Source organism: Geotrypetes seraphini, chromosome 1, assembly GCF_902459505.1.
Source record: "Geotrypetes seraphini chromosome 1, aGeoSer1.1, whole genome shotgun sequence".
NCBI lineage: Eukaryota > Metazoa > Chordata > Amphibia > Gymnophiona > Dermophiidae > Geotrypetes > Geotrypetes seraphini.
The window spans coordinates 160,346,142-160,372,615 of NC_047084.1; the positions used below are offsets into that span (position 1 = coordinate 160,346,142).

Here is a 26,474-nt window from a genome sequence, read left to right on the forward strand (position 1 = left end):
AGTTCTTTCATTTCTAAACCTAGCTAATATCGAGTGAAGTCTTTTTTAAATGCCTATGATATTATTGAAGGCAGCTTGATGCTATTGTTTGAACTGTGCTGCGGCTTTTTTCTCCCCTCACTCTATGCGGTTTGGAATGAGACTCCTTTCAGTGACCACGGTACAGCTTTGATGATTTAATTGTTTTGCATTAGTTTTGTACATACCATGATTAGTAATGAACCCCACTCCTAAGCAAGGGTATGTGGTGTACAATCTAAATCTTTCAAATTTATTGCTAACATTTCACCACAGTGCTTTCATCGTGCCAAGGAGAGCTTCTTTCTGGAGTTCATAGAATAAAGTGGGCCACATTTATGAAACTCCATCTGCAGAAGGTTATGTCACGGGCCACGCTTATCATCGACTACTGTCTGGGTTAAGAACATAAGAACATAAGAAGGTGCCTCCGCTGGGACAGACCAGAGGTCCATCCTGCCCAGCGGTCCGCTCACACGGCGGCCCACCAGGCCTATCGCCTGAACAGTGGTCCCAGACTAATTTTGTAACTTACCTCTAGTCCTCTAATCCTATCCTTATAACCTACCTCTACTCCTATCTGTACCCCTCAATCCCTTTGTCCTCTAGGTACCTATCCAAACCTTCCTTGAAGCCCTGTAGTGTGCTCCTGCTTATCACTTCTTCTGGTAGCGCGTTCCATATATCCACCACCTTCTGTGTGAAAAAGAACTTCCTGGCGTTTGTTCTAAACCTATCCCCTTTCAATTTCTCCGAGTGCCCCCTTGTACTTGTAGTTCCCCATAATTTGAAAAATCTGTCCCTATCTACTTTTTCTACACCCTTCATGATTTTGAAGGTTTCTATCATGTCCCCTCTAAGTCTCCGCTTTTCCAGGGAGAAAAGCCCCAGCCTTTTCAGTCTGTCAGTATATGAGAGGTCCTCCATACCCTTTATCAGCTTGGTTGCTCTTCTCTGGACTCTCTCAAGTACCGCCATGTCTTTCTTGAGGTACGGCGACCAGTACTGGACACAGTACTCCAGGTGCAGGCGCACCATTGCACGATACAGTGGCAGGATGACTTCCTTTGTCCTGGTCATGATACCCTTCTTAATGATACCCAACATTTTGTTTGCTTTTTTTGAGGCTGCCGCACACTGGGTTGGGGTATGACTGGAACATTTATCCCATTTTTGTTGCTCCTAGGACTATTAAAGATTGTAAGGTGACAGAAACGGTAAAAGGGATGGGACAACTTCCTTATGATCCCTATGAGAAAAGGCTAAAGCAGTCAAGGCTCTTCTGCCTGGAGAAGAGACACCTCAAGGGAGATATGATAGAGGTCTATAAGATACTGAGTGGAGCGGATGGATGGGAGTCATTCATTAACTCTTTCTAAAAATATTAGGACTAGGGGGCATGTATTGAAGCTACTAAGTAGTAGATTTAAAACAATCTGGAGAAAATATTTCTTCACACAACGTAATTAAACTCTGGAATTCTTTGCCAGAGAATCTGGTGAAAGCAGCTTAGCAGGGATTTTTAAAAAAAGGCTTGGATAACTTCCTAAAAGAGAAGTCCATAAGATGGATGCGGGGAAATCCACCGCTTATTCCTAGGATAAAACATGTTTTACTCTTTGGAATCTTGCCAAGTACTTGTGTCGTGGGTTGGCCACTACAGGATACTGGGCTTGATGGACTTGCGGTCTGTCCCAGTATGGCAGCTCTTACATTCGTATGCTCTTAAGGCAGCATTAGGGCCCCCTGACCACAGGTGATGGTGCTGCTGCTGCAACATGTCAGACCTAGTTCTGCATATGCCATTACTGCAGTGTGCCACGCTTTAAGACTTATCAACTGCTTCACTTTCTCTCCTGCTTCTTTGAGATACAGCATCTGCAGTATGATGATATGTCATTTCACTGCCTGATGCCCTGTTTTCTGCTTCTCTGAGCAGAAGAATGAGCATGTTGCATAAAAAGCACAATGCAGACATAAAGCCATATACTTTGTCTCCAAGCAATTGTTGATCGTGAAACTCATCAAGATTTTTAAAAACTTTTTCAAAGCTACTCATCGAGAACTCAAGACTTCTCAATGAGCTGTGACTTGCTGAAATCTGATAAGGAATATAAAAGGAAATGAATGACAGAAGACAGAACAGATTATTATAAATGATACTGTGCTGCTACACAGTGGCAGTCAGGCTCTGATAAAAATCCATTATTGCAATGATACATTTCACTAAAAAGAGATCTTAAAACAGCCAAGCCTGTATGAACTGTGAAATGAGTTCACACTGAGATTTTCTCTTTATATATGCCCCTGAATATAACTGAAGTAGCAGATCCAAAATGCTGAGAAAGGCTGATTTTTCTTGGATCCATAAGCAGTCAGCTAAAGTTGCATGTCTGAACTCCTGTAACTAAAAAAAAAAAATTTCACATAAAAGGATGGGCTTTGGATGGTTGTATTATAAATTGTTTGCTCCAACTGAATTCATTTAAACCTCATTTTTTTGTGACTCGGTCAACTTTTCCTATAAACAGATACATACAGAATGCTTTACAAAACTTTAAAAAAAGCATTCTCATTAATTTTGAGAAAGGGAAACATATCTTAAGCTTTTGCAACATTTGATACCAAATTTATACTGTATATTATGCACTGCTGGAAATCACATGATGCTGTGAACAAGGCAGTTTGGTCTCTATCTCACTCCTGAGTCCCCTGCTCTATCCTGTTGAATCTGCCAGTCTCACTAGTGATCGGGGCAAAGCACGACTACACCCCGATAAATTTTTTACTTTATGGACAAATTTGCAAAAAAAAAAAAAAAAAAAAAAATCCGGGGGAAACGGTATGATTGCTAAACCAAGACCAAGGCGTCAAAAGAGAACATGATGGAAGGGGCTCCGAAGTCGATCTTAATGATAGCGGAAGCATATATTGTCCAGCTTACAATGGCTATGGTTCCAGCCCTGGAACAGCAACTTGAAAAAATTTCAGGCAAGAATCAGTCTCTGGAAACTTTAATGACTGAGGCAACACAACCACTTAGGAACAGAGAGTGTCATATCTGGAAAATATTATGACACTTATAAGAAAAGCCCTGCTGGCTTAGCTCTACAGACCGAGAGGCTGAACAACCTAGAAAATAGGTCACGATGCAATAACTTACGCTTTGTAGGTTCTCCAGAAACAGTGCCTAATCAATGGCAGCTATAAATTCTGGAGAGCTGGCTACTATGGGAACTGCCTATAAAAGAGCATTCAATCTTTTCAACATTGAGCGTGTACACAGAATTAGACGGAAGCACTGCTCAAAGTACACCATAACGGCATCTAGAAGAGTTTTAATACATCTGGAGCAGCACAGAACTTTCTCAACACTAGTTTGGCTACTGCAGCGGCAGATGGTTGAAAAATTAAACAGTTTTAAGAAAGGTTTGGACAACCCTTGCCCATGCTCTCGTCACCTCGCGCTTAGACTACTGCAACGTACTTCTCTCGGGCCTCCCGCATGCCCACCTCTCGCCTCTTCAATCCGTTCAAAATGCTGCTGCACAACTCATATTTCGTGAGAGCTGCTATTCTCACATTAACCCCTCTCCTCAAGTTGCTTCATTAGCTCCCCATCCATCTCCGAATACAGTTTAAACTCCTCTTGCTGACTTACAAATGCGTTTGCTCTGAAGCCCCCATATCTCTCTTCACTTATATCCCCCCTATGCTCCTCCCCATGATCTCCGTTCTTTGGACAAGCTCCTCTTATCTGTACCCTTCTCTTCTACTGCCAACCCCAGATTCCGTCCCTTCTTTCTTGCGGTGCCATATGCGTGGCTACTTGAATCAATACGTCGTGCTCCCTCCCTGGCAGCATTCAAAGCCAAGCTAAAATCCCAATATTTGGAATCTGTTTTCAACTTCTAACTCCCACTCACTGCTGTCATTTCCTCTACCATAATCTCCCCAACCCTGAAATGTCCTGTCTAAATTAGATTGTAAGCTCTTCTGAAGCGATCGTCTATTGTATGTAAAAATGTACAGCGCTGCGTACCCCTTTCAGCGCTTTAGAAATAATAAATAGTAGTAGTAGTAGTAATTTCCTGGAGGAAAAGTCCATAGTCTGTTATTGAGAAAGACATGGGGGAAGCCACTGCTTGCCCTGGATTGGTAGCATGGAATGTTGCTACTCCTTGGGTTTTGGCCAGGTACTAAGGACCTGGATTGGCCACCGTGAGAATGGGCTACTGGGCTTGATGGACCATTGGTCTGACCCAGTAAGGCTATTCTTATGTTCTTACATGAGCCAAGTATGGGACAATTAAGTCACTGTAACATCACTGAGGTTGTCTCTGAAGCACTGTGGAATGAGGCATTATGACATCACAATCTCAGCTCTAGAATGTTGCTCTCATTGGGTTCCATAATCTTGCTATTCTTTGAGATGCTGGAATGTTGCTACTCCTTGCTGAACCAGAATGTATGCAGGTAAGGCTAGCCTCAATTAGGGCACTGGTCTTTGACCTAAGGGCCGCCGCGTGAGCGGACTGCTGGGCACGATGGACCACTGGTCTGACCCAACAGCGGCAATTCTTATGTTCTTAAGCAACAAGAAGTTAACACAAGAAATCACACAGGTTTTTTTTTTCTACACTAACATTTTGTTGATCTGTATATGACAGATGAAGGAGGGTCTCCATTGGGCAAAGCAGAATATTTACAATAGTCTGGAATACCAAAATTTTTGTCTGAAGAGATAGCCCAGTTGGGCCATTCTTAACTTATTATAATACAATAGTGCTATAGAGGCATTTTTTAGATTATGCGAATGATGCGCTCATTGCTTTGATTCCCAAACATGGAAAATCCCCCAATGCCTGGCATCTTATTGTCCACTAGCATTGCTGATGATTTGCTGTTAGGGAAGCTATGCCTCCTTTGATAAAGATTTTAGATTCTTATGGAGAATTTTCGGGCTTTCATATTAACTATCAGAAATCCATGGCACTGCCACTTATAAAATAAACGTCCTGCACTTTCAACTGCAGGAATAAGTGAAGTAGATGAGCTAGATGTTATCAGGTTTAATATAAACACGCAATAGTAAAATCAAGCAAGAGAACAACTGCAACAGATAATATCAAACAGTCTCTTGTTGGTGCTGATCTTTAAAACAGTCTTTTATGTTTGTCAAACCAGTTTAGAGATGAAATAAACCAAAAGCTGGCAAATTCTGTAGAGATAGTATGGAACCGTAGGGTGATCAGGACCCTACATGGCCAGTGTTTTGGCGTATAAAAATGCCTTCTTCAAGGATCCATGGCTGCTAGACCATTCACAGCACACATAGGATTTTGAAGGATGCCAACAGTAAAATGGGATTAGGCCATATAATGCACATAGAATATGAACACTACAAATATAAACTGGTTGATCTAGATTAAGGTTTTCCACGAACGCCAACGCAACTGGGTGAGGCAATTCCCATTTCAATGGGCTGGAGATAGCTGGAGTCTTGATACCAGCAGACCTCTAAGATCAATTTGGCTTCCTTACAGAAGGACAAATAGCAAAAATTGACCCCATGGTAAAATTTACTTTTGTTGTTGATAGGAAAGGTTCACCTATATATGATGTTAGTGCTGAAATGGCTATCTATTTCAGATGCTCCCAGTTTTTCAGAAAGTACAGGATGAGAAGCTTCATAAGGCCCTCCAGAGGATTTTATGGAAAGGGAAGTGCCCCAGACTGTCTAAAATGCATCACTAAGCCCAGAGACAAGGAAGGTCTGGGGGTACTTAGATAATTGATGATTGACAGTCATATGAGACATATTAATGACTGGTTCATGTGCATACAAGAGTTCTCTCTGATGTCTTTTGAACTAAGTTTGTTTACACACTGCCATTTTAGTGTAGTGGTATGTGCACAGTCGGGGGCGCTGCCATTTCCAATTAAAACACATATATTACTACCCCCTTTGAAAGCGACCTGGAGATGGGTCTCCTCCTTCATTTTCTCCATATTTATTGATATGTAAAAATCCAGCTTTTCCACCAGGCACAGACAGCAAAACATTTCTGGCTTGGCATGGAAAAGGGAGTCACTATTTACATCATGTATTGAATGATGGCAACACAGTAAAATCCTTTCTAAAAATAGTTTTTTTACAGAAAGGGTGGTAGATGCGTGGAATAGTCTCCTGGCAGAGGTGGTGGAGACAGTCTGAATTCAAGAAAGCATGGGACAGGCACATGGGATCTCTTAGGGAGAGGAGGAGATAGTGAATGCTGTAGATGGGCAAGTGGGTGGGCCATTTGGCCTTTATCTGCCATCCATCTTTCTATGTTTCACTTTGCATACAGGCAGCTTCATCATTATTAGTATAATATGCCCAGAGCTTCTTTGACAGATTATGTGCGAGTTCTTTTTTTTTTTTTTTTTTATATTTTAAACATATTATCAAGAATAAACTTCTTGTACAGAGTATGATTAAGTCAACATGTTATAAAAACAAAAGAAGTAACATTTATATAACAAAATTACAATTTTACTCAATCAAATTAAAGTCCCAAAATTAAGATCCAGGATGTTCATGAGTGAGAATTTAAAAGAAAAAAGAAGAATTCAAGTTACAAATTAGGCGGTCAGATGAGAATGGACCAAGAGTAAATTTATGCATTAAGATTTTCTTTTTCCCCTTCAAGGCGCCTCTTGGAGAGAAATCCTGTCAACCGAGAGGGTTCAAAGAAAATATAATTGCAAGATTTATACTTTACAATACATTTGCAAGGATATCGTAAAAGAAATGATGCCCCTATTGCAGCGAACCCCAGACTTAAGAAGCAAAAATTCCTTCCTTCGTTTCTGAGTTTCCCTTGTCACGTTCGGAAATATTTGAACTTTATATCCAAGAAATTCTTTATGTCTATTCTTAAAATAAAGCTGTAAAATCCAGTTTTTATCTGGTGATAATACCACCGTAGCTAATAGGGTAGCTGGAATAGCTACCTCCCTCATTGAAGATTACAATAATGATGTTATATCCATCTGTTCACCCTGGTCTTGTTGTTCTATTAGATGTTGGAGAAGTTCTAACCACAGCATACACTTTTGGATTTCAACTCAAAGTGCCCCTCAAATTTCATCACATGGAATTGCGTGAGACAACAGAGGAGATATCATACATTAATTTGGTGGAACAATGGGTGGAGGATCTGCATGAAGAGTTCACGGAAGATAGCTTTTGAGGATTCTTAAAAAATGATGGGACTATTTTGTACAGCATCATTTAAAGAGCTTAATTACAAATTCTCATTGTGTCTTTACATCTTTCCAGACTGGAGTGACCATTATGTAATCAGTTGGAATATAAATTGGAGGTTCAATCTGATAATAATTTTGGGTTAGAAGGGTTAAAAAAAAATACAGACCACTACATTCTCTTGAATTAAATGAAATTTCACCTTTCTTTCTTAAGTTCCCCCCCCCTGGATTTTAAGGAGGCCCCATTAATGGAGCAGGCAGAAACTTGGAATCAGGTGTTAGATGAAATAGCATCAGGTGTCAGATGAAAAAACAAAGATAAAAAATAATAAAAGGTTTCATGAGGGTTTGCTGTTACTTAGGAGGCAGTTAAGAAGGGCAGAAAGAGTCTGGAAAAAGAGAACAAGTTCAGCTAGGGGGGTGTTGTAAGAATATTCAAAATATTTATAATAGGGAAATAAAGAAAGCGAAGAGAGATTATTTTCTACAAAAAATTAGTAATGCGAGGGTTCCAACAAAGCAACTATTTTCTATTGCTGCAACTCTAAAAAATGGGGTCACACATAAAAGGATTGAAATAATGCCAGAAGCAAAGGAATCAGTGGAGCTACTGAGGATTGATTCAGAAGAAAAAAGTATATCTCTAGGAAAATCAAGTTGGTCAGTTTTCCAATTATCATCTTTAACTAAACTGGAAAAATTATTTAGTAAAATGCATGTCACTTTTTATGATTTAGATCCAGTACCTTCAAAATGGCTCTCAAGTTCTAGACATGGTCTAAAGGCCTTAGCTTTAATAATGATACAGAATAGTCTAAATAGTGGAGAGTTAACTGCATGTTTGAAACCAATTTTGAAGAAGAAAGATTTGGATATGTTGAATCCAGCTAGCTATTGACCAGTTTCTAAACTCTGCTTTTTAGCAAAACTAACAGAGAGGATAGTTCTGGAACAGCTGGTGTCTTACATCGGATCAACAAATATACGTGACCCAAAGCAAGCGGGGTTTCGGTCAATGCATAGTAGGACACAGTGTTAGTAGGCTTTCTTAGTGAGGTTCATTCTATCTTGGATGGGGGAATTTTGCAAAGGTAGTTTCATTAGACCTGAGTTCAGTGTTTGATCTAGTGGACCACGGTATTTTATTAAATTTTTTACAAGAGATTGGTTTAACAGGAGTAGTTTGGGACTGGTTTTCAGCATTTCTCCAAGGTTGTACTTTTAGAGTAGTCACTGAGGGATCAATATCTTAGGATAGAGCGTTAGATTGTGGGGTACCGCAAGGATCAGTCCTATCGCCAGTTTTATTTAATATTTTCCTGAGCCCTTTGGCAAGACGAATCCAGGAATTAGGGATTACCATATTTTTGCTCCATAAGACGCACCTGACCATAAGACGCAGCCAAGCTTTAGAGGAAAACAAGAAAAACCCCATTCTGAATCAAATTCTCCCTTCCAGGCTCTGCACCCTGTTCCCCCCTCCCTGCCAGGCTCTGTACCCTGTCCCTCTTCTGGTGGTAGGCAGAGACAGGGCACAGGGCAGGCAGGCCTAAAGGCCTAGTGACAGGCAGGGCCCCCCACCCCGAAGCAAGCAGATAGGAAGGGCCCCCCAATGTGCACAATCTTTCTTCTCTTCTTTATCATCCATGTGTACCATCTCTGTATCTTTATTCCTCCCCTTTCCAGCATTATTCCATATCCCTGTCCCTATGCTCCCTCCTTCTTCAGCATTTCTTTGCTCTCTTTCCCTCCAGTCAAGCTTCATTTCCTTCCTCTTGTACTCCTCATCCCCACCCCCCACCCCGAGGCAGGCAGGGCATCCCACTCCCTGAGGCAAGCAGGCAGGGACCCCCATGCCCCCTTCGAACTCTCCCAGTACCTTATTTTCCTCCTGGAACCTTGGTTAGACATGTCCCGCAAGAGGCGAGGGCGAACATGAAGGGAGTCAGAGTAACAGCGGTGGAGGTGGCTGAGGCCCAGATGTGACAACCAGCGCTGCCATGGGGAAAGGGAGGGAGGAGAGCAGGAGGCCGGAACTAGCCACTTCCATAGCCACTCGCTCTCGTCAGGGTCGCGCCACCATGCTGGGACTCTCAGCAGCTTCCGGTTCCGATAGCTACTGCTCAGGCCCGGGCCGCGGGGAAGCTACTGCTCCTGTAGAGATGTGGCTTCTCTAGCGGCAGAGCGGTGCACAAGGTCGGCTGATGCATCTGCCTCCTCTTCCCTTCTCTAACAGCAGAGTGGCGCACAAGGCTGCCTGCCTGGTCCCACGCTGCTTCCCACGAGAATGAAAGCGGCCGGGACCAGGCAGGCAGCCTTGTGCACCGTTCTGCAGCTAGAAAAGGGAAGAGGAGGCAGCCGTGTCAGCTGACCAGGCAGACAGCCTTGTGCGCCGTTCTGCTGCTAGAGAGGCAGCCGCATCCAGCGAGGGAGGGCACCAGAATTAAATAAGGTAACCAGGGAATGGGGGTGGTAGTTTGGGTATTCGCTCCATAAGACGCATCCTTATTTCCACCAATTTTTTGGAGAGAAAAAAGTGCGTCTTATGGAGCAAAAAATACGGTAGTACATATATTTATGCAGATGATATCCTACTAGTCTATAGACTATCACCTGCTACGTTAGATCTAGGTCCTCTTTTGGCTAGCTTAAATAGAACAGAAGAATGGTTGAGTGATCATAAATTGGTTTTAATAATAATAATAACAACTTTATTCTTTTATACCGCCATAACCAAAAGTTCTAGGTGGTTTACACTAAAAAGAGCTAGACCATAGTATGTTGTATCTCTGGAGATAAAGCAACACCTCAACTAAATTTTTTCACTAAATAATTGCAGTATAAGACTAGTAGATAGTTTCAGATATTTGGGGGTTATAAATCGATTGTCATTTATATTTTCAGGAACAGGCATCAAGCACGGTTGCAAAAGGTTTTGTAGATAGTGCCAATATGTACTTTATGATGTTTTAGGAATCTATGTTGTGTTATGGTGTCTTAATAAAAAGATTTACCGGTAAATCTACATACACTGCCACAAACGGGACAAAGCAATAGAACTTAAGAAGTGATTCAGTCAAGGTCCTGGGCCAAATCTTTGCTAGGATGATGCTTCAAATAATGGAAACTACTGTGAGAATGATATATTCAGCTAGGAAATTCAATCATGTCTCCCCATTATTAACTGAATTATATACTGGTTTGCCAATACAGGCATGTATCGTGTTTAAAGGCTGTTTGTTTATGCATAGTATTTTGTTTGGTTCCGTTCCATCTTTCCACACATTCTACAAATTGTAAAACTATAAAATCTAGACAGCCAAATTGACTGAACTATCCATCTGTTAAAAATTTAAAATATAAGCATCTGTTTTCATCCACATTTTCCTATCAAGCTGTAAAGTTATGGAATACATTGCCCTTTTTCTCAGAATAGAACCTAAATTATTCTGTTCTTCTGTTATATGTTAAAAAAATATTTTAACTAAAAAACAGTATTTTTATTTTTAGGATAAATGGGAGGGGACTTGTATACCACTTTTTCTGTGTGTGGTTAAAATCAAAGCAGCTTACATATTTTAGACAGGTACTTATTTTGTACCTGGAGCAATGAAGTGTCAGGTGACTTGCCCAGGATCACAAGAAGCTGAAGTGGGAATCAAACTCACAACCTCAGGGTGCTGAGGCAGCTGTTCTAACTACTAGGCCACTCCTCCACTCCACTTTTAACGTCTTTGTTTATATAATTCTTCATCCTGTATATTGTAGGTTCCCAGAAATGGCTGTTTAAATTCTTTTGTTAAACTGTACTGAACTCAAATAATTTTATTATTTGGCTGATGCATTATAGAAATTAAAAAAATGAAATGAAATATCCAACAAATCTCCTTTTACTTTCAGTAGCTGTACTCACCCTATGCATCTGCTCAGAAGGAGAATTTCTTGCTTCCGATAACAAAAATTTTGATGATTTCAACACAATGTTGTTTTCCACATTCACTCTCTACATGCGATAAATTGGTCATCCCGGACCCCTGAGAAAGGAGTGTTTCTCCGAAACACGGACCATGTTGGGTCCGTATTCCATGTATATGAGAGCCATTTTTTAAGGATCACAATTTTGTATGCTCTTTAAATAAAGATTTCTGCACCTTGTACATTCCATTCTGCAGTTTCTTTCTTGTTTTTGGCATTACAGTAGTACCTTGGATTACGAGTATAATCCGTTCCAGGACCATGCTCGTAATCCAAAATGCTCGTTTATCAAAGCGAGTTTCCCCATAGGAAATAATGGAAACTCGCTTTGATGCGTTCCCCCCCCCCGAGAACCGGCATTGCTCCCCTCGAAGGTCCCCCCCTGCGATCAGGCACCCCCCCTACGATCCGGCACCTCCCTGCCTCGGACCGGCACCCCCCTGCCACGATCCGACATCCCCCCCGACAGAACGTGAACTCGCAGGCCTTGAGCATGCTCAGATGCTCAAGGCCCAGCAGAAGAGGGCTGATCTTCAAGAGTGCCCAGATGAGGGTAAGAAGCGGAGGGGGGGTGCCCAATTGTGTCAGGGGGGGGTCGGATCGTGTCGGGGGGATGCCCAATCATGGCGGGAGGGGTTGGATCGTGGCGGGGGGGTGCCTAATCGTGTCGGAGGGGGGGTCGGATCGTGGCGGAGGGAGGTGCCGGTTCGAGGCAGGGGGGGTGCCGGATCGCAGGGGGATGCTCGTAAATCGAGCCATGCTCGGTTTCCGAGGCACCAATTTTGCAAATGTTTTGCTCGTCTTGCAAAACACTCGCAAACCGGTGCACTCGTAAACCGAGGTACCACTGTATAGAAATAACAAATCTCAAAACTCCAACTGCCTGGAAGACCTTATCCCTAATCACTTATGTTCAACTTGCTCTCACTTTTCTCTTCCTTCCTTACAGGACATCCTTCACATTATGCAATCACTGAATCCTAAAGGATCAAGCAGTGATACTTTCCCCCCACGTCTCTTGAAACAACACTTTTCCATTTTTGGCCCTTTTATCCTTAAATTATGAACAATGCTACATGCCTGAAGCCTGGAAACATTCTATAATTCATCCTGCGATAAAGAATAATAAAGAAAGTAATCAAGACTGTTCTAACTACAGACCAATTTCTACCTTACCATTTCTGGCAAAAGTAATGGAACAACTCATATTTAACCAAATTTCAGACTATTTTGACAAAACTCAAGCCCTCCACCAAAATCAAACTGGTTTTCGGAAAAATCATTCCACAGAACATGCACTCATAGGTCTAACCACATCAGTATAATATTTCTTGGATCAGTATAAGTCAGTCAATACCTATATACGTTAAAATAATAGAAGGTCTAGTTGCACAATACCTCACCAACTACCTGGAAGACCATAACCTACTTCACCCCTCACAATCAGGATTTCGAACCAACCACAGCACAGAAATACTACTTGTAACACTACTAGACACAGCTCGACAGCAAATTAGCAAAGGCAAAAAGATGATGCTAATCCAACTTGACCTCTCTGCAGCATTTGACCTGGCCGACCACTCCATACTGCTACAGATACTTGACGCCATTGGGATCTCAGGCAAGGTCTACAATTGGTTCCAAGGATTCCTCAAATCAAGAACCTACAGGGTAAAGTCCAATAATATCAAATCAGAACCATGGTCCAACCCATGCGGAGTTCCACAAGGATCACCTCTATCACCTACGCTCTTCAACCTCTTTATTTCCTCCCTTGGAGCCACTTTAGATAACTTAAATGTTACATCCTTCAGCTACGCAGACGACATCACCATACTCCTCTCCTTCGACCCATTAGAGCCCACCACTACAGCAAAACTGGAAATAACCCTAGATGCAGCATGGATGGTAGACCACAAACTGAAACTAAACTCAGATAAAACAAAATTCCTTCTGCTCGAAAAGGCCAAAACTCCCACCATTACAGAACTGAAAATTAAAAACACCAAATACCCATTACAGCCCGAACTCAAACTCCTAGGAGTAACGATAGACAGATGCTGCACAATGCAGTCCCAAATCAATAAAACATCCCAGAAAGCTTTTTTAATTATGAGAAATCTACGTAAAATAAGAAAATTCTTCGACCCAGTACAATTCAGGCTAATTGTCCAATCCCTAGTCTTAGGTCTACTGGACTATTGCAATTCCCTCTATCTACCTTGTCTTGCCAACATGATAAAACAACTTCAGACTATACAAAACATTGCCCTCACACTGATTTACTCCCTGAGAAAATATGATCATATTACAACTGCCTTCCTAGACTCTCACTAGCTACCTATGCAAACACAAATTCAATTTAAATTCTACTGTCTATTATTCAAAGCATTAAACGGCTCCGCCCCCCCCTATCTAAACAACCGCCTAAATCAGATCCTCACCTCAAAACAAAGAAGAACTCCGAACCCTTTTGTCTTCCCTCAACTCAAGGGCACCCAGCGCAAAAAGATGTTTGATAACTTCTGGCGACGCAAGCAGCAAAACTTAACCACTCCATTTCCAACCTGTTGACGGCAATGGGCGACTTCAAAACTTTTCGAAAATAAATCAAAACCCTACTTTTCAAAAAATTTATCCAGATATCTTAACCCAACCCTTCCCCCTCCTCCTAGATAAATTCTCCCCCAAAACCTCCACTTAAATAATCTCTTCCTCCCCAAAACACCAACCAAGTATTCAGATCCCTGAAATTTAACTTAATCTTATTTGTACTCTAACTATAATCTATTTGTTATATCACATAGTAACGTACAGTCAATTTAATATCCAATTTGCAAGTACTTAAATAATAATAATAAAATAACAATAAAGCAATAGCCTGTAATGGTGGGAGGGGAGGTTATCTTCATTAGAATTGCTGTCACCTATTCTTTATCAAGGCGTTTAAGAGACAGAAATCCAGTCAGCTGGAATGGATCATAAAAAACATATTTGAAGGATTTATATCTGATTATGTACTTGCAGGGATATCGTAAGAAGAAAACTCCTCCTATAGCTGTCACTGCGGGTCTCATCAGCAGAAACTCTCGCCTTCTTCTCTGGGTGTCTTTAGAGACATCAGGAAAGCACAGTTACTTACCGTAACAGGTGTTATCCAGGGACAGCAGGCAGAAATTCTCTACATGTGGGTGACGTCACCGACGGAGCCCCCTAGCGGACGTTTTCGCAAGCAGACTTGCTTGAAGACCTTCAAGCTTGCGATTGGCCCACGCATGCATGCCTGCCCCTCCTTCCCGGTCTAGGGCATGCGTCTCCTCAGCGTGTCCTCAGTTCAGATAGCTAGCAAAGAAGCCAACCACGGGGAGGTGGGTGGGTTGCGAGAATATCTGCCTGCAGTTCCTGGATAACACCTGTTACGGTAAGTAACTGTGCTTTATCCCAGGACAAGCAGGCAGCATATTCTCTACATGTGGGAGACCTCCAAACTAACCAGAATGGGATGGAGGGAGAGTTGGAAATTTAGGAGAACATATTTTGCAAAATGACTGGCCAAAATGGCCATCACGCATGGAAAAAGCATCCAGACAGTAGTGCGAGGTAAACGTATGAACCGAGGACCAAGTGGCAGCCTTACAGATTTCCTCAAGTGGAGTCGAGCGGAGGAAAGCAATAGACGCCGCCATCGCTCTGACCTTGTGGCCAGTGATTCGACCCGGGAGGGAGAGACCAGCCTGAGCGTAACAAAAAGAGATACAAGCGGCCAACCAGTTAGAAATGGTCCGCTTAGAAACCAGGGCTGTGGAGTCGGTAGATAAATGTTCCGACTCCGACTCCTCAGTTTTTTGTACTTCAGACTCCGACTCCGACTCCAGGTACCCGAAATTTCCTCCGACTCCGACTCCACAGCACTGGTTAATTTTCAGATCGTTAAAATGGAATGTCAAGTTGAGAGAAATGAGCATTTTCGACACCACCTTCTTTTTGCTTTTAATCAAGGTTCTAAGGCCGCAGAAGCTGCTCGTAACATTCGTGCTGTGTATATAGTGGGTGCTATAGCAGAAAGAATCACTCGTGATTGGTATGCCAAGTTCAAAAATGGAGTCGGTAGATAAATGTTCCGACTCCTCAGTTTTTTGTACTTCTGACTCCGACTCCAGGTACCCGAAATTTCCTCCGACTCCGACTCCTCGACTCCGACTCCACAGCCCTGTTAGAAACAGAACGACCCAAGCGATTAGGATCGAAGGAAATGAACAGCTGGGGAGCAGTATGATGAGGAGCGGTGCGCTTCAAGTAGAAGGCCAGTGCACGCTTACAATCAAGAGAATGCAGAGCCACTTCTCCAGGGTGAGAATGGGGCTTCGGAAAAAACACAGGGAGATGTGAAACTCAGAAACAACCTTAGGCAAGAACTTAGGATGGGTATGGAGAACCACCTTATCATGATGGAAGACAGTGAAAGGAGGGTCCGCTACCAAGGCTTGAAGCTCACTGACCCGATGGTCAGAAGTGAGAGCAATAAGAAACACAACCTTCCAAGTAAGATACTTCGAGTGAGCCCATGCTAGCGGCTCGAACAGGGGTTTCATTAAGCGAGCAAGGACCACGTTAAGATCCCAAATCACAGGAGGAGGCTTAAGGGCAGATGAAGTGTGGAGAAGGCCTTTCATGAAGCGGGAAAACAGAAATAGGCTTCCCGTCAATCGGCTGATGAAAAGCAACAATGGCACTAAGGTGGACTCAAACCGAGGAGGACTTGAGTTCAGCGCCAGATAAGTGTAACAGATAGTCCAGGACAGCAGATAAGGAGGCAGACAGTGGTTCCTGCTGTCGAGTAGCACACCAGGAAAAAAAACGGGGCCACTTTTAATGATAACATTTGTGAGTGGACTCCTTCCAAGACGCCTCCAGGACATCCAGCACAGGCTGGGAGAACTGGAATGAGGGCATCAAGTCTTAAGGAACCAAGCCGTTAAGTGTAGAGACTGTAGGTTGGGATGAAGTAGAGAACCCCGACGCTGCGTAAGCAGTGAAGGAAAAACAGGCAGAAGAAGAGGCTCTCCGGAACTGAGTTGTAACAGGAGGGAGAACCACGGCTGTCGGGGCCACCGAGGAGCTATCAGAATCATGGTGGCACTCGTGGACTTGAGCCTGATGAGAGTCTTCAGAATCAGAGGGAATGGAGGAAAGCATACAGAAACAGGTTCGTCCAATCCAGCAGGAAAGCATCCGCCTCGAGTTTGAGTGGGGTGTAGACCCTGGAGCAGAAGCGGGGTAACTTGTGATTGTGGGGGGACACAAACAGATCAACACCCGGAGTCCCCCAATGAGCAAATACCTGACACAGGGTCAAGGAATGGATGGACCATTCGTGAGGCTGCAGAAGACGACTCAACGTGTCCGCCAGACAATTGTGCTGGCCCTGAATGTAGACCGCTCGAAGGAATATGTTGCAGCAGATGGCTCAATCCCAGAGCCGCATCGCCTCCTGGCACAGGGACAGGGACCCCGTTCGTTGATATAATACATGGCGACCTGGTTGTCCGTGTGGACCAGCACCACTCGGTCGCGAAGCAGGTGACAAAAAGCCTTCAGGGCAAGGAAGATCGCTCGAAGCTCCAGCAGATTGATGTGACAAAGTCGGTCGGCACTGGACCAAAGATCCTGAGTGCGAAGACCGTCCAGATGAGCCCCCTAAGCATAGGCCGATGAGTCCATAGTCAGGACCTTCTGCGGAGGAGGAGCATGAAACAGAAAACCTCTGGAAAGATTGGAAGAGAGCATCCACTAACAGAGAGACTGCCTCAACAAAGGAGTCACGTCCATTGTGACGCTAGAGTCCATTGAGGAATACGGAAGTGAAGTCTGGCAAAAGGAGTCACGTGAACCGTGGAGGCCATGTGACCTAGGAGGACCATCATGAGCCGAGCCGTGGCCGCGGACAGATGGGCTACCCTACAGCATAAGCGAAAAAGGGCCTCCTGTTGACGCAAGAAGGAGCGGAGACGAGTCGTGTCCAGGACCGCTCTGATAAATTCCAGAGACTGGGACGGGCAGAACTGAGACTTGGGGAAGTTCACCCCGAAGCCGAGGCTCTGAAGGAGCAAGATGGTTTGATTCGTCGCTCGCAGAACTTCGTGGCGAGATGACGCTTTGATCAACCAGTCGTCGAGGTAGGGAAACACCTGCAGGCCGCGGAGACGCAGGGCTGCAGCAACCACCACTAGACATTTTGTGAAGACCCTCGGAGAGGCCGCCAGGCCAAAGGGAAGAACACGATACTGGAGATGGAGATCCCCCACTCGGAATCTCAGATACCGGCGAGAGGCCGGGTGTATCAGAATGTGCATGTATGCCTCCTTGAGGTCCAGTGAGCACAGCCAGTCCACCTCGTTCAAGTAGGAAGGGTGAGTATTCTGAACTGTTCCCTGACCAGAAACTTGTTCAGAGCACGGAGGTCCAGGACAGGACGCAGATCTCCCGTCTTCTTGAGTACCAGGAATATGATGTTTGCATTTGTTCAATGCTTTTTATGGTAGCTTCCCTGCACGCAAGCTGCAAATGACTTATGAGGGCTGCCACAGAATGATGGTAGGTCATGTGAGGTGTGGGTTGCCAGTGTTAACTAAGTAACACTGCTTGCAAACCATTTCACAAGCAATGTTATTCCAGTGGCCTGGGAGCATTGAGCCACAAAACTTAAAGGCTTGGGAGAACAGTGTCAAGCAGAGACAGAGGCAGCCCCAGGATGGATGTGGCTTCAACTATTGGCTCAATACAGCAATGAAAACAAAGATAAATCCAACGAATCTGCAGTGAACAAGTAGAACCAAAAACAAAAACAGACTTCAGAGAGGAATGTACAAGTTGCAGGAATTTTATTAAAAATCGATAAAATATTTTCCAAAAGATGGCTCTTGTGTGCATGGGGACTGGACCCAACACAGTCCGTGTTTCGGAGAAACACTCCTTCCTCAGGGGTCCAAGTTGTCCTATGCTTCACTAGTTGAGAACCATATGGATTACAACAGCTAGAGAAATGGGCAGAGCAATGGCAGATGAAGTTCAACGTGGAGAAATGCAAAGTAATGCATTTAGGTAGTAAGAATAAGGAACACGAGTATAGAATGTCAGGAGCAACTCTGGGTAAGAGCGAACAAGAAAAGGACCTGGGTGTACTGATAGATAGGACCCTGAAGCCGTCGGCACAATGTGCGGCAGCGGCAAAGAAAGCAAACAGAATGTTGGGCATGATAAAGAAAGGAATCACGAGTAGATCGGAGAAAGTCATAATGCCGCTTTATAGAGCAATGGTCAGACCACACTTGGAATACTGTGTACAACATTGGTCTCCCAACCTAAAGAAGGATATAAAACTGCTGGAGAGGGTGCAGAGACGAGCAACGAAACTAATAAGAGGTATGGAGAAATTGGAATATGAGGAACGACTCAAGAAACTAGGATTGTTCTCCCTTGAGAAGAGGAGGCTGCGAGGGGACATGATAGAGACGTTCAAAATACTGAAAGACATCGATAAAATAGAGCAGAAAAAAAATTATTTACATTGTCCAATGTGACACGGACAAGAGGACATGGTTTGAAGCTAAGGGGTGACAAGTCCAGGACAAATGTCAGGAAGTTCTGCTTTACGCAGCGAGTGGTGGACGCATGGAATGCTCTTCCACAGGAGGTTATTAAGGAATCCACTGTGCTAGGATTCAAAGGCAAATTAGATGCACATCTCCTTATGAGAGGCATAGAGAGATATGGGTGATTAGAACAATCAGGTGTATACCTGACTGGGCCTCCGCGTGTGCGGATCGCCGGACTCGATGGACCATGGGTCTGATCCGGAGATGGCAATTCTTATGTTCTTATGTTCTAACAGTGTTGGATAAAATCCGTGAATGCTCCTGGGTGCCTAACAGACACAGATCAACCTAGCTGGTGCCTTTGACAGGCCCCTGGCCATGACCCCTAATCAGATACATGCTATAAAAGTTGCCCATAGATCTTTAGAGAATAACACACAACAAGATGCACGTGCAACTGCCAATCAAAACCAAATAACTGCAGTAATTGTTAGCACTGAATTATTTACTATTTAAAGGTCTGCTAATCAATTCAGTTGTGTGCACATCTTGGCACATGCCCAAAATTTCAGCACACAACTTTTGGTGCAATATATAGAATTCAAGGGTTAATGACCAAGGCAACTGGCTTGCAAATCTCCCTATGCCTTCTGAGGCCAATTGTAATGATGGGCTGCACCTTATCATTGCAGGAAAAAGAATCCTAGCTGAGAAATTCAGGCAATATGTTTCTAAGCATTTAAACTAGAAGGTGGGGGGTGGCGTATGTATGGAGATTACTTCCGGTGACCACCCCCAGCAAAAGACAAGATTTGATGATGATAAAGATAGCAATGAAAATAACATTAGCAAGTCACTTCCTAGTGATGCAACAGGAAATGAGCTGAAATTAAAAACTATACAAAATAGGAGATTGCTGCGGAATAGTAGCTGGAAAGCAATGACCGCAAATGCTCACAGTCTAAGCAACAAAAATCAGGATCTGCAAGCCCCGATGTTAGAGGCAGACTTGGATATTGTTGCTATCACAGAGACATGATTCACTGATTCCCATGGATGGGACACCAACATACCAGGCTATAATCTTTTTAGAAAGGACAGAGATGGCTGAAAAGGTGGACGAGTAGCTCTCTGTGTAAAGACAGATATCTAAGCGATTGAAATGCAGGGGAAAGAAAGAAGCGATATGGATTGTTTTGAAAAGAGAAAACAGAACTTCTATCCACTTGGGTGTTGTCTACAGATCTCTGACTCAATTGCAGCAAATTGACAAAGATCTGATTACGGATATTCAAAAGTTGGGAAAGAAAGGAGAGGTGCTGTTGCTGGGAGATTTCAACCTGCTGGATGCAGAGTGGAAAGTTCCATCTGCGGAATTGGAAAGAAGTAGAGAGATTGTGGATGCCTTTCAAGGGGCTCCTTTCAGACAAATGGTGATGGAACCACGAGGGAAAAAGCGATACTGGATCTGGTGCACACAAATGGTGAAGACGTCTCTAATGTCTGAGTGGGCGCTCACCTGGTAAGTAGTGATCATCATAGTTTGGTTCGATATAACAGCCAAAGAGGAGGATGGCCACACAAAACTTAAAGTCCTGGATTTTAAACATGCGGACTTTAGTAGCATGGGAGAGTACCTGAAGAAAGAGCTGATTGGATGAGAAGATATAAGGAAAGTGGAAAAAACAGAGCTACTGACCTTTATGTGAAAAAAAATACAAATAAGAGAAAAAGGAAACCGGTATGGTTCTCCAAACTAGTGGCGGAAAAAATAAAGGCAAAAGAATTGGCATTCGTGAAATTTAAAAAAACTCAAGAAGAGGAGTACAGAAAGGAATATCAGATGAAACTGAAGGAAGTCAAGAAAGAGATACATCTGGCAAAAGCGCGAGCAGAAAAGCAAATGGTATAAATATAAGAAAGGGAGACACAGATTTTTTCAGGTATATTAGTGAAAGGAGGAAGACAAAAAATAGAATTACAAGACTGAAAGAAGGTACGAACTGCTATGTGGAGAGTGATGAGGAAAAAGCAAATGTGCTAAACAAATACTTCTGTTTGGTGTTCACAGAAGAAAAACATGGAGAAGGACTGCAATTGGTCAGCAAAGTTACACCTGAGAATGGAATGGATGCTGCACCATTCACAGAGGAAAGTGTTTATGAACAACTTGAAAAACTGAAGGTGCACAAAGCTATGGGACCAGACGGGATCCATCCCAGGATATTGAGGGAGCTCTGAGAGGTTCTAGCGGGTCCTCGTAAAGATTTGTTCAATAAATCTTTAGAGACGGGAGAGGTTCCGCGGGACTGGAGAAGAGCGGATGTGGTCCCTCTTCATAAAAGTGGTTGTAGAGATGAAGCGGGAAACTACAGGCCGGTAAGCCTCACTTCAGTTATTGGAAAAATAATGGAAACGTTGATGAAGGAAAGGATAGTGAAATTCTTAGAATCTAATGGATTACAAGATCCAAGGCAACATGGGTTTACTAAAGGTAAATTGTGCCAAATGAATCTGATTGAATTCTTTGACTGGGTGACCAGACTTGGATCAAGGACGTGCACTAGATGTAATTTACTTAAGATTTCAGCAAAGCCTTTGATACGGTTCCTCATAGAAAGCTCTTAAACAAACTCCATGGGCTGAAGTTAAGGTCCAGAGTGGTGAACTGAATTAGAAACTGGTTGATGGACAGATGCCAGAGGGTAGTGGTAAATGGAATTTGCTCAGAGGAGGGTCAGGTGAGTAGCAGAGTGCTTCAAGGATCGGTGCTGGGACCGATTCTGTTCAATATGTTTGTGAGCAACACTGATGAAGGGTTAGAAGGTAAGGTTGGCCTTTTTCGGATGATACCAAGATTTGTAACAGAGTGGACACCCTGGAGGGAGTAGAATGGTCTAGCAACTAAAATTCAATGCGAAGAAGTGCAGAGTGATGCATTTGGGAGGTAGAAATCCAAGGGAATCATATGTGGTGAGAGGTTGATAAGCACAAATAGAGAGAGGGACCTTGAGGTGATTGTGTCTGAGGATCTAAAGGTATCTAAACAGTGTGATAAGGTGGTGGCTGTAGCCAGAAGGATGCTAGGCTGTATAGAAAGCGAAGTAACCAGCAGAAGAAGGGTGTTGAGGTTGCACTTGGAGTACTGTGTTCAGTTTTGGAGGCTGTATCTGGTGAAGGATATAGAAAGACTTGAAGCGGTCCAGAGGAAGAAAAAATGGTAAAACTAGAGGGCATAATTTTTTGATTTTATACTTTCTCTCGTCTGTTGTCTCTCATTTTTTCTCTGTTTGTCCCTGTCTCGCTCCTTTTTTTTCTCTCGCCATCTCGATGTTGCTTATTTCCTCTGTCCTGTTCCCTTTCTGCAGCTTCTGCTTGTATCTACACGTCTCTTTTTTTCTGTCATCTTTGTCTCCCATTTTCTCTTGCTGTCTCTTTTTGACTTCCCTCTGTTCTTTAGTCTGTTTATGTTTATTACAAGGTTTGGTATACTCTGTACTTCATAACATGTCAGAGCAGTTTACCTAGGGTTACTAGATTTCGCTGTCCTTGTCCAATCCATCATCCTCTCCAAACTTGACTATTGTAATGCCATTTACCTATGCTTAACAAAAAAAGCCTCCAAAGACTCCAGCTTATTCAGAACACGGCAGCCAAGCTGATTTTTGCAAAACGTAAATCTGACCACGTCTCCTCACTCCTGGCCAATCTTCATTGGCTCCCAGTGATTTCCAGAGTCCAATTCAAATGCTCTTGCCTGGCTTTTAAGATTATTCACAGCATCCTTCCTTCCCTAATCCCACTTTCTTTCAACTCCTTGTGCCCTGACTCCACCAGGACCGCCCCAAAATTAAAACTATCCTTCCCCTCCCTACATGGTATTCTCCACGCAGGTAAACTGGGAAAATCACTTCTTTTCAAAATCACAGGTCTCTGGAATGACCTTACTATCCCGCTGCGGAACCTGAGCTCCCTCCATTTATTCCTCAAGCAGCTAAAAACCTGGCTCTTCTCTAACATGTAATTTCTTTTCCCTTACTTTTCCACTCGATTTATAAACTTATGTATACCTTTTCCTACCCTTTCTCATTTTTAAGTTCTTGTAAACTGTGCCGAGCTCTACTTCCATGGAGATGATGCGGTATATAAACTTAAGGTTTAGTTTAGTTTACCTGGAAAAAGAGGCCACATGGCTCCACCTCATTCTTCCCCAGCCACACCCTGCCCCATTCTGCTCCCCAACCCCAGCCCTATTCAAACCTCATCTCTTTGGGCCAAGTCTGGATGCGCAGATACAATCCAGACATGGCCCCGATCTCTACAGCTTTTTAAAACCCAAAGTGCTGGATTTTGAAAGTCGTCTGGACACCTGGACTGTCCTCTAAAAAGAGAACATGTCTGGTTAAATCTGGACGTCTGGTAACCCTAAGCTTGTTCAAAGAATATGAGTGCAGGAGATACTTAGGGGCAGATATTCTGCTGGCAGTGGTGAGTGGGTTTTTTTTAGCTGCATTATTTCAGGCCCCGGTATTGAAAATCTGGATTTTTGCTGCCAGCTCTCTAGACTACTGCAATGTCATCTACTTAAGCCTATCAAAACAAAGTCTTCAAAGACTCCAGCTACTCCACAATACTGCAGCCAAGTTGATCTTTGCAAAACGCAACTCCGACCATGTCTCCCCACTCCTAGCCAAACTTCACTGGCTCCCAGTGATTTCCAGAACCCTTTCAAATGCTCCTGCCTGGCTTTTAAGATCATTCACGGCATCCTTCCTCCCTTAATCCCATTATCTTATAACTCCTCGAGTCCTGACTCTACCAGACTCGCCCAAAGGTATAAATTATCCTTCCCCTCTCTACACGGTATTCGCTATGCAGGCAAACTGGGAAAATCCCTTCTCTTCAGAATCACAGGTCTTTGGAACGACCTTACTACCCGCTGCGGAACCTGGGCTCCCTCCAATTATTCCGCAAGCAACTGAAAACCTGGCTTTTCACTAAAATGTAATTCTATCCCCTCTTACTCTTCTCTCCTATATATAAGTTCATGTAAACCTTTTTTTTTCCTTCTCTTCCTATATTTTAAGTTCTTGTAAACCGTGCCGAGCTCCACATCTGTGGAGATGATGCGGTATATAAACTTAAGGTTTAGTTTAGTTTAGGAAGACTTAGGAACAATGTTAGGAAATTCTTCTTCGTGGAGAGGGTGGTAGATGCCTGGAATGTCCTCCCGAGGGAAGTGGTAGAGAGGAAAATGGTGATGGAATTTAAAAAAGTGTGGGATAAAAATAGAGGATCTCTAATTAGAAAATGAAGAATGTAAATTAAAGAACTAAGGTCGGTATTGGACAGATTTGCACGATGTGTATCCCATATATGGTGATTCGGTGTAGGGTGGGCTGGGGTGGGACATGAGGAGGTTACTGGCCAGACTTGATAGAACATGATAGAAGTTCTACAAACAACGGGATGGTTGGATAGGCTGGAGTGAGCTTGGATGGCAACTTCAGCATTTGGAACCTAGGACAATACCAGACTTTACAGTCTACGGCCCAGAAATATCAAAGAAGAGACGAGTTAATTTAATCATGTATTTTTTTAAATGGGTATAACTTATGGACTGACTGAATGGACCGTTCAGGTATTTATCTGCCGTCATTTACTATGTTACAATTACCCACTTTTATTGATCCCAACTCTTGTTTTACACAGTCTGTCTAAACACACATTATTAATAAAAAGGCCCCCATGATTAATGTTAATCCAGATAAATAAATAAAACAGGAAAATTGGCCTTTAGGATTCTGGTATGTAAGGAATTTTCCTAAATTTCAGGATTAGTTATGAGCGCTTAATTAACAAGGCCATTTTTTAATTACTTTTCTTAATTGTCACCCTCCCCCTTTTACTAAGCCATGGTAGAGGTTTCTGCCGCAGCTGGGAGCGCTAAATGCTCCAATTGAATTCTATTAGTATCAGAGCATTTAGCACCCTGGACCGCGGTAGAAACCTCTACCGTGGCTTAGGCCTCCTTTTATGAAGCCACGTTAGGGTTTTATTGATGACCACTGCAGTAAAAGCTCTGATGCTTACAGGAATTCTATGAGTGTCAGAGTTTTTAACCGCAGCTGCCAGCAATAACTCCCCCCTCCCCCAACTTGTCTTGATAAAAGGGGCGTGTGTTTGTTTTGGTTGTAATTTTATAATTGTATTTTATATTATGGAGAGAAAAAAAACAGAAAAGAAGGTACCAAGCCTCCAAGTATAACAGAAACACAAAAGAAGAGGGACAGGAGATGTCAAAACCAACCTCCAGTTACATATGGTGATTAGTCCAAAGTCCAAAGTTCAAAAACAAGGGACCATATTGTATGTCAAAGGGACCATATTTATATTGTATGTCAAGGACTTGTTTTTGAACTTTGGACTAATCACCATTAAAGTATATGTAACTGGAGGTTGGTTTTGACATCTTCTGTGCCTCTTATTTTATATTATGAACCAGTGAAGACCAGATAAACTGTAAGCTGTAAAACCAGGGCAACAACTGCTCTTTCTGCCAACAGAAAGGAACGTAAATAATGCTTATAGGCTGTGATACCTGTTATGGGGACTAAGGTTAATTAAGAATACTACTAACATGACAGAAGTACTTTTAATAAAAGGAATCGTAAAGAAGTCAAGATACTACTGCCATTAATAAACCCAAGACACTGACCCTTATCTGCTACTACCAAGCTCAGATGTATCGAAAACCAGCTCTGGCTCGTGCACAACAGAGGCGCGCGCGCGCGCACGACAAGACTTAAAAGGCGGTCACGAACTAGGGCGCTCGGCTAGCGGGCAAGCGCGCAAAGCCGCCTACCCTTTGGGCTGGCTCTGTGGGGGTGACGCGATGGCCGCGTGCTGCTGCACTCCCCTCCTCAAAAGGCTTAGAGCAGGAACGGAGACACGGCAGCGAGAACGTCCCATGGTAAATAAGGGAAGCCGCTTCAGATAACGTTCCGAAAACCCAGAGCAGGCCATAGTCGTCGGCGTTCTGATTCCAGGACGGCGTCCCCTGGCTACCCGCTTCCGAGTGCCTTATGGGGAATGAAGTCCGGCGTGCGGCTTCCCGTCTACGAATTGGCGCTGGAAACGCCGGAAGGGGAACCGCATAGCCATAAAAGGCGCCGCCTGACCCGCTTCCGATAGCCCTGAATGACGTATTTGACGTCAAGCGCCGCCTCCTAGTGTACAGTAGTGTGTTTAACAGGGTTGTAAAGGCTATAACCAACTATGTAGAAATAGGAAGTTTGAGTATTCAGTTAAACTGGCATAACAATTTTTTTTTTAAATCAGATCTGGGGAAAGCAAAGGACTTAATAATTGACCTAAAAAAGTTAGAAGGGAAATTCAATTGAAGAAAAGTCCTCTTTGAACGAATACACTTGCTATCAGAACCTAGTCCTGGTTCTGACTGAGCTAGAGTAACCTGCTGAGAGGAAAATAATTTCACAACTTTTAATAGAGAAAAATTTACAATCTGTGAGCCCCCCTCCCTCTCCCCCAATCCTTGATCCTACCCTTTGCTCGTTCATTTTTGTACTCCCCGTGGACCCTTACACAGGGATGGTTCAGGGTTCCGTCACT

At 43.3% G+C, this 26,474-nt stretch overlaps 1 protein-coding gene across 2 annotated transcripts in view; it reads right to left on the reverse strand.

Annotated features, from left to right (window-relative positions):
* The window catches only part of GATB (glutamyl-tRNA amidotransferase subunit B), a 178,691-nt gene extending 152,751 nt beyond the window's left edge, over positions 1 to 25,940 (reverse strand). The window contains exon 1 of one of the 2 annotated variants that reach the window (XR_004539110.1): positions 25,708 to 25,940. Coding sequence is in view for 1 of the 2 variants with exons in the window: in XM_033940686.1 (XP_033796577.1) it covers positions 25,708 to 25,868 (161 nt within the window). In the remaining variant the exon portion in view is untranslated. The remainder of the gene's footprint in view (positions 1 to 25,707) is intronic. The other variant, XM_033940686.1, reaches the window with a different exon arrangement.
* Between the last annotated feature and the right edge of the window lie 534 nt (positions 25,941 to 26,474).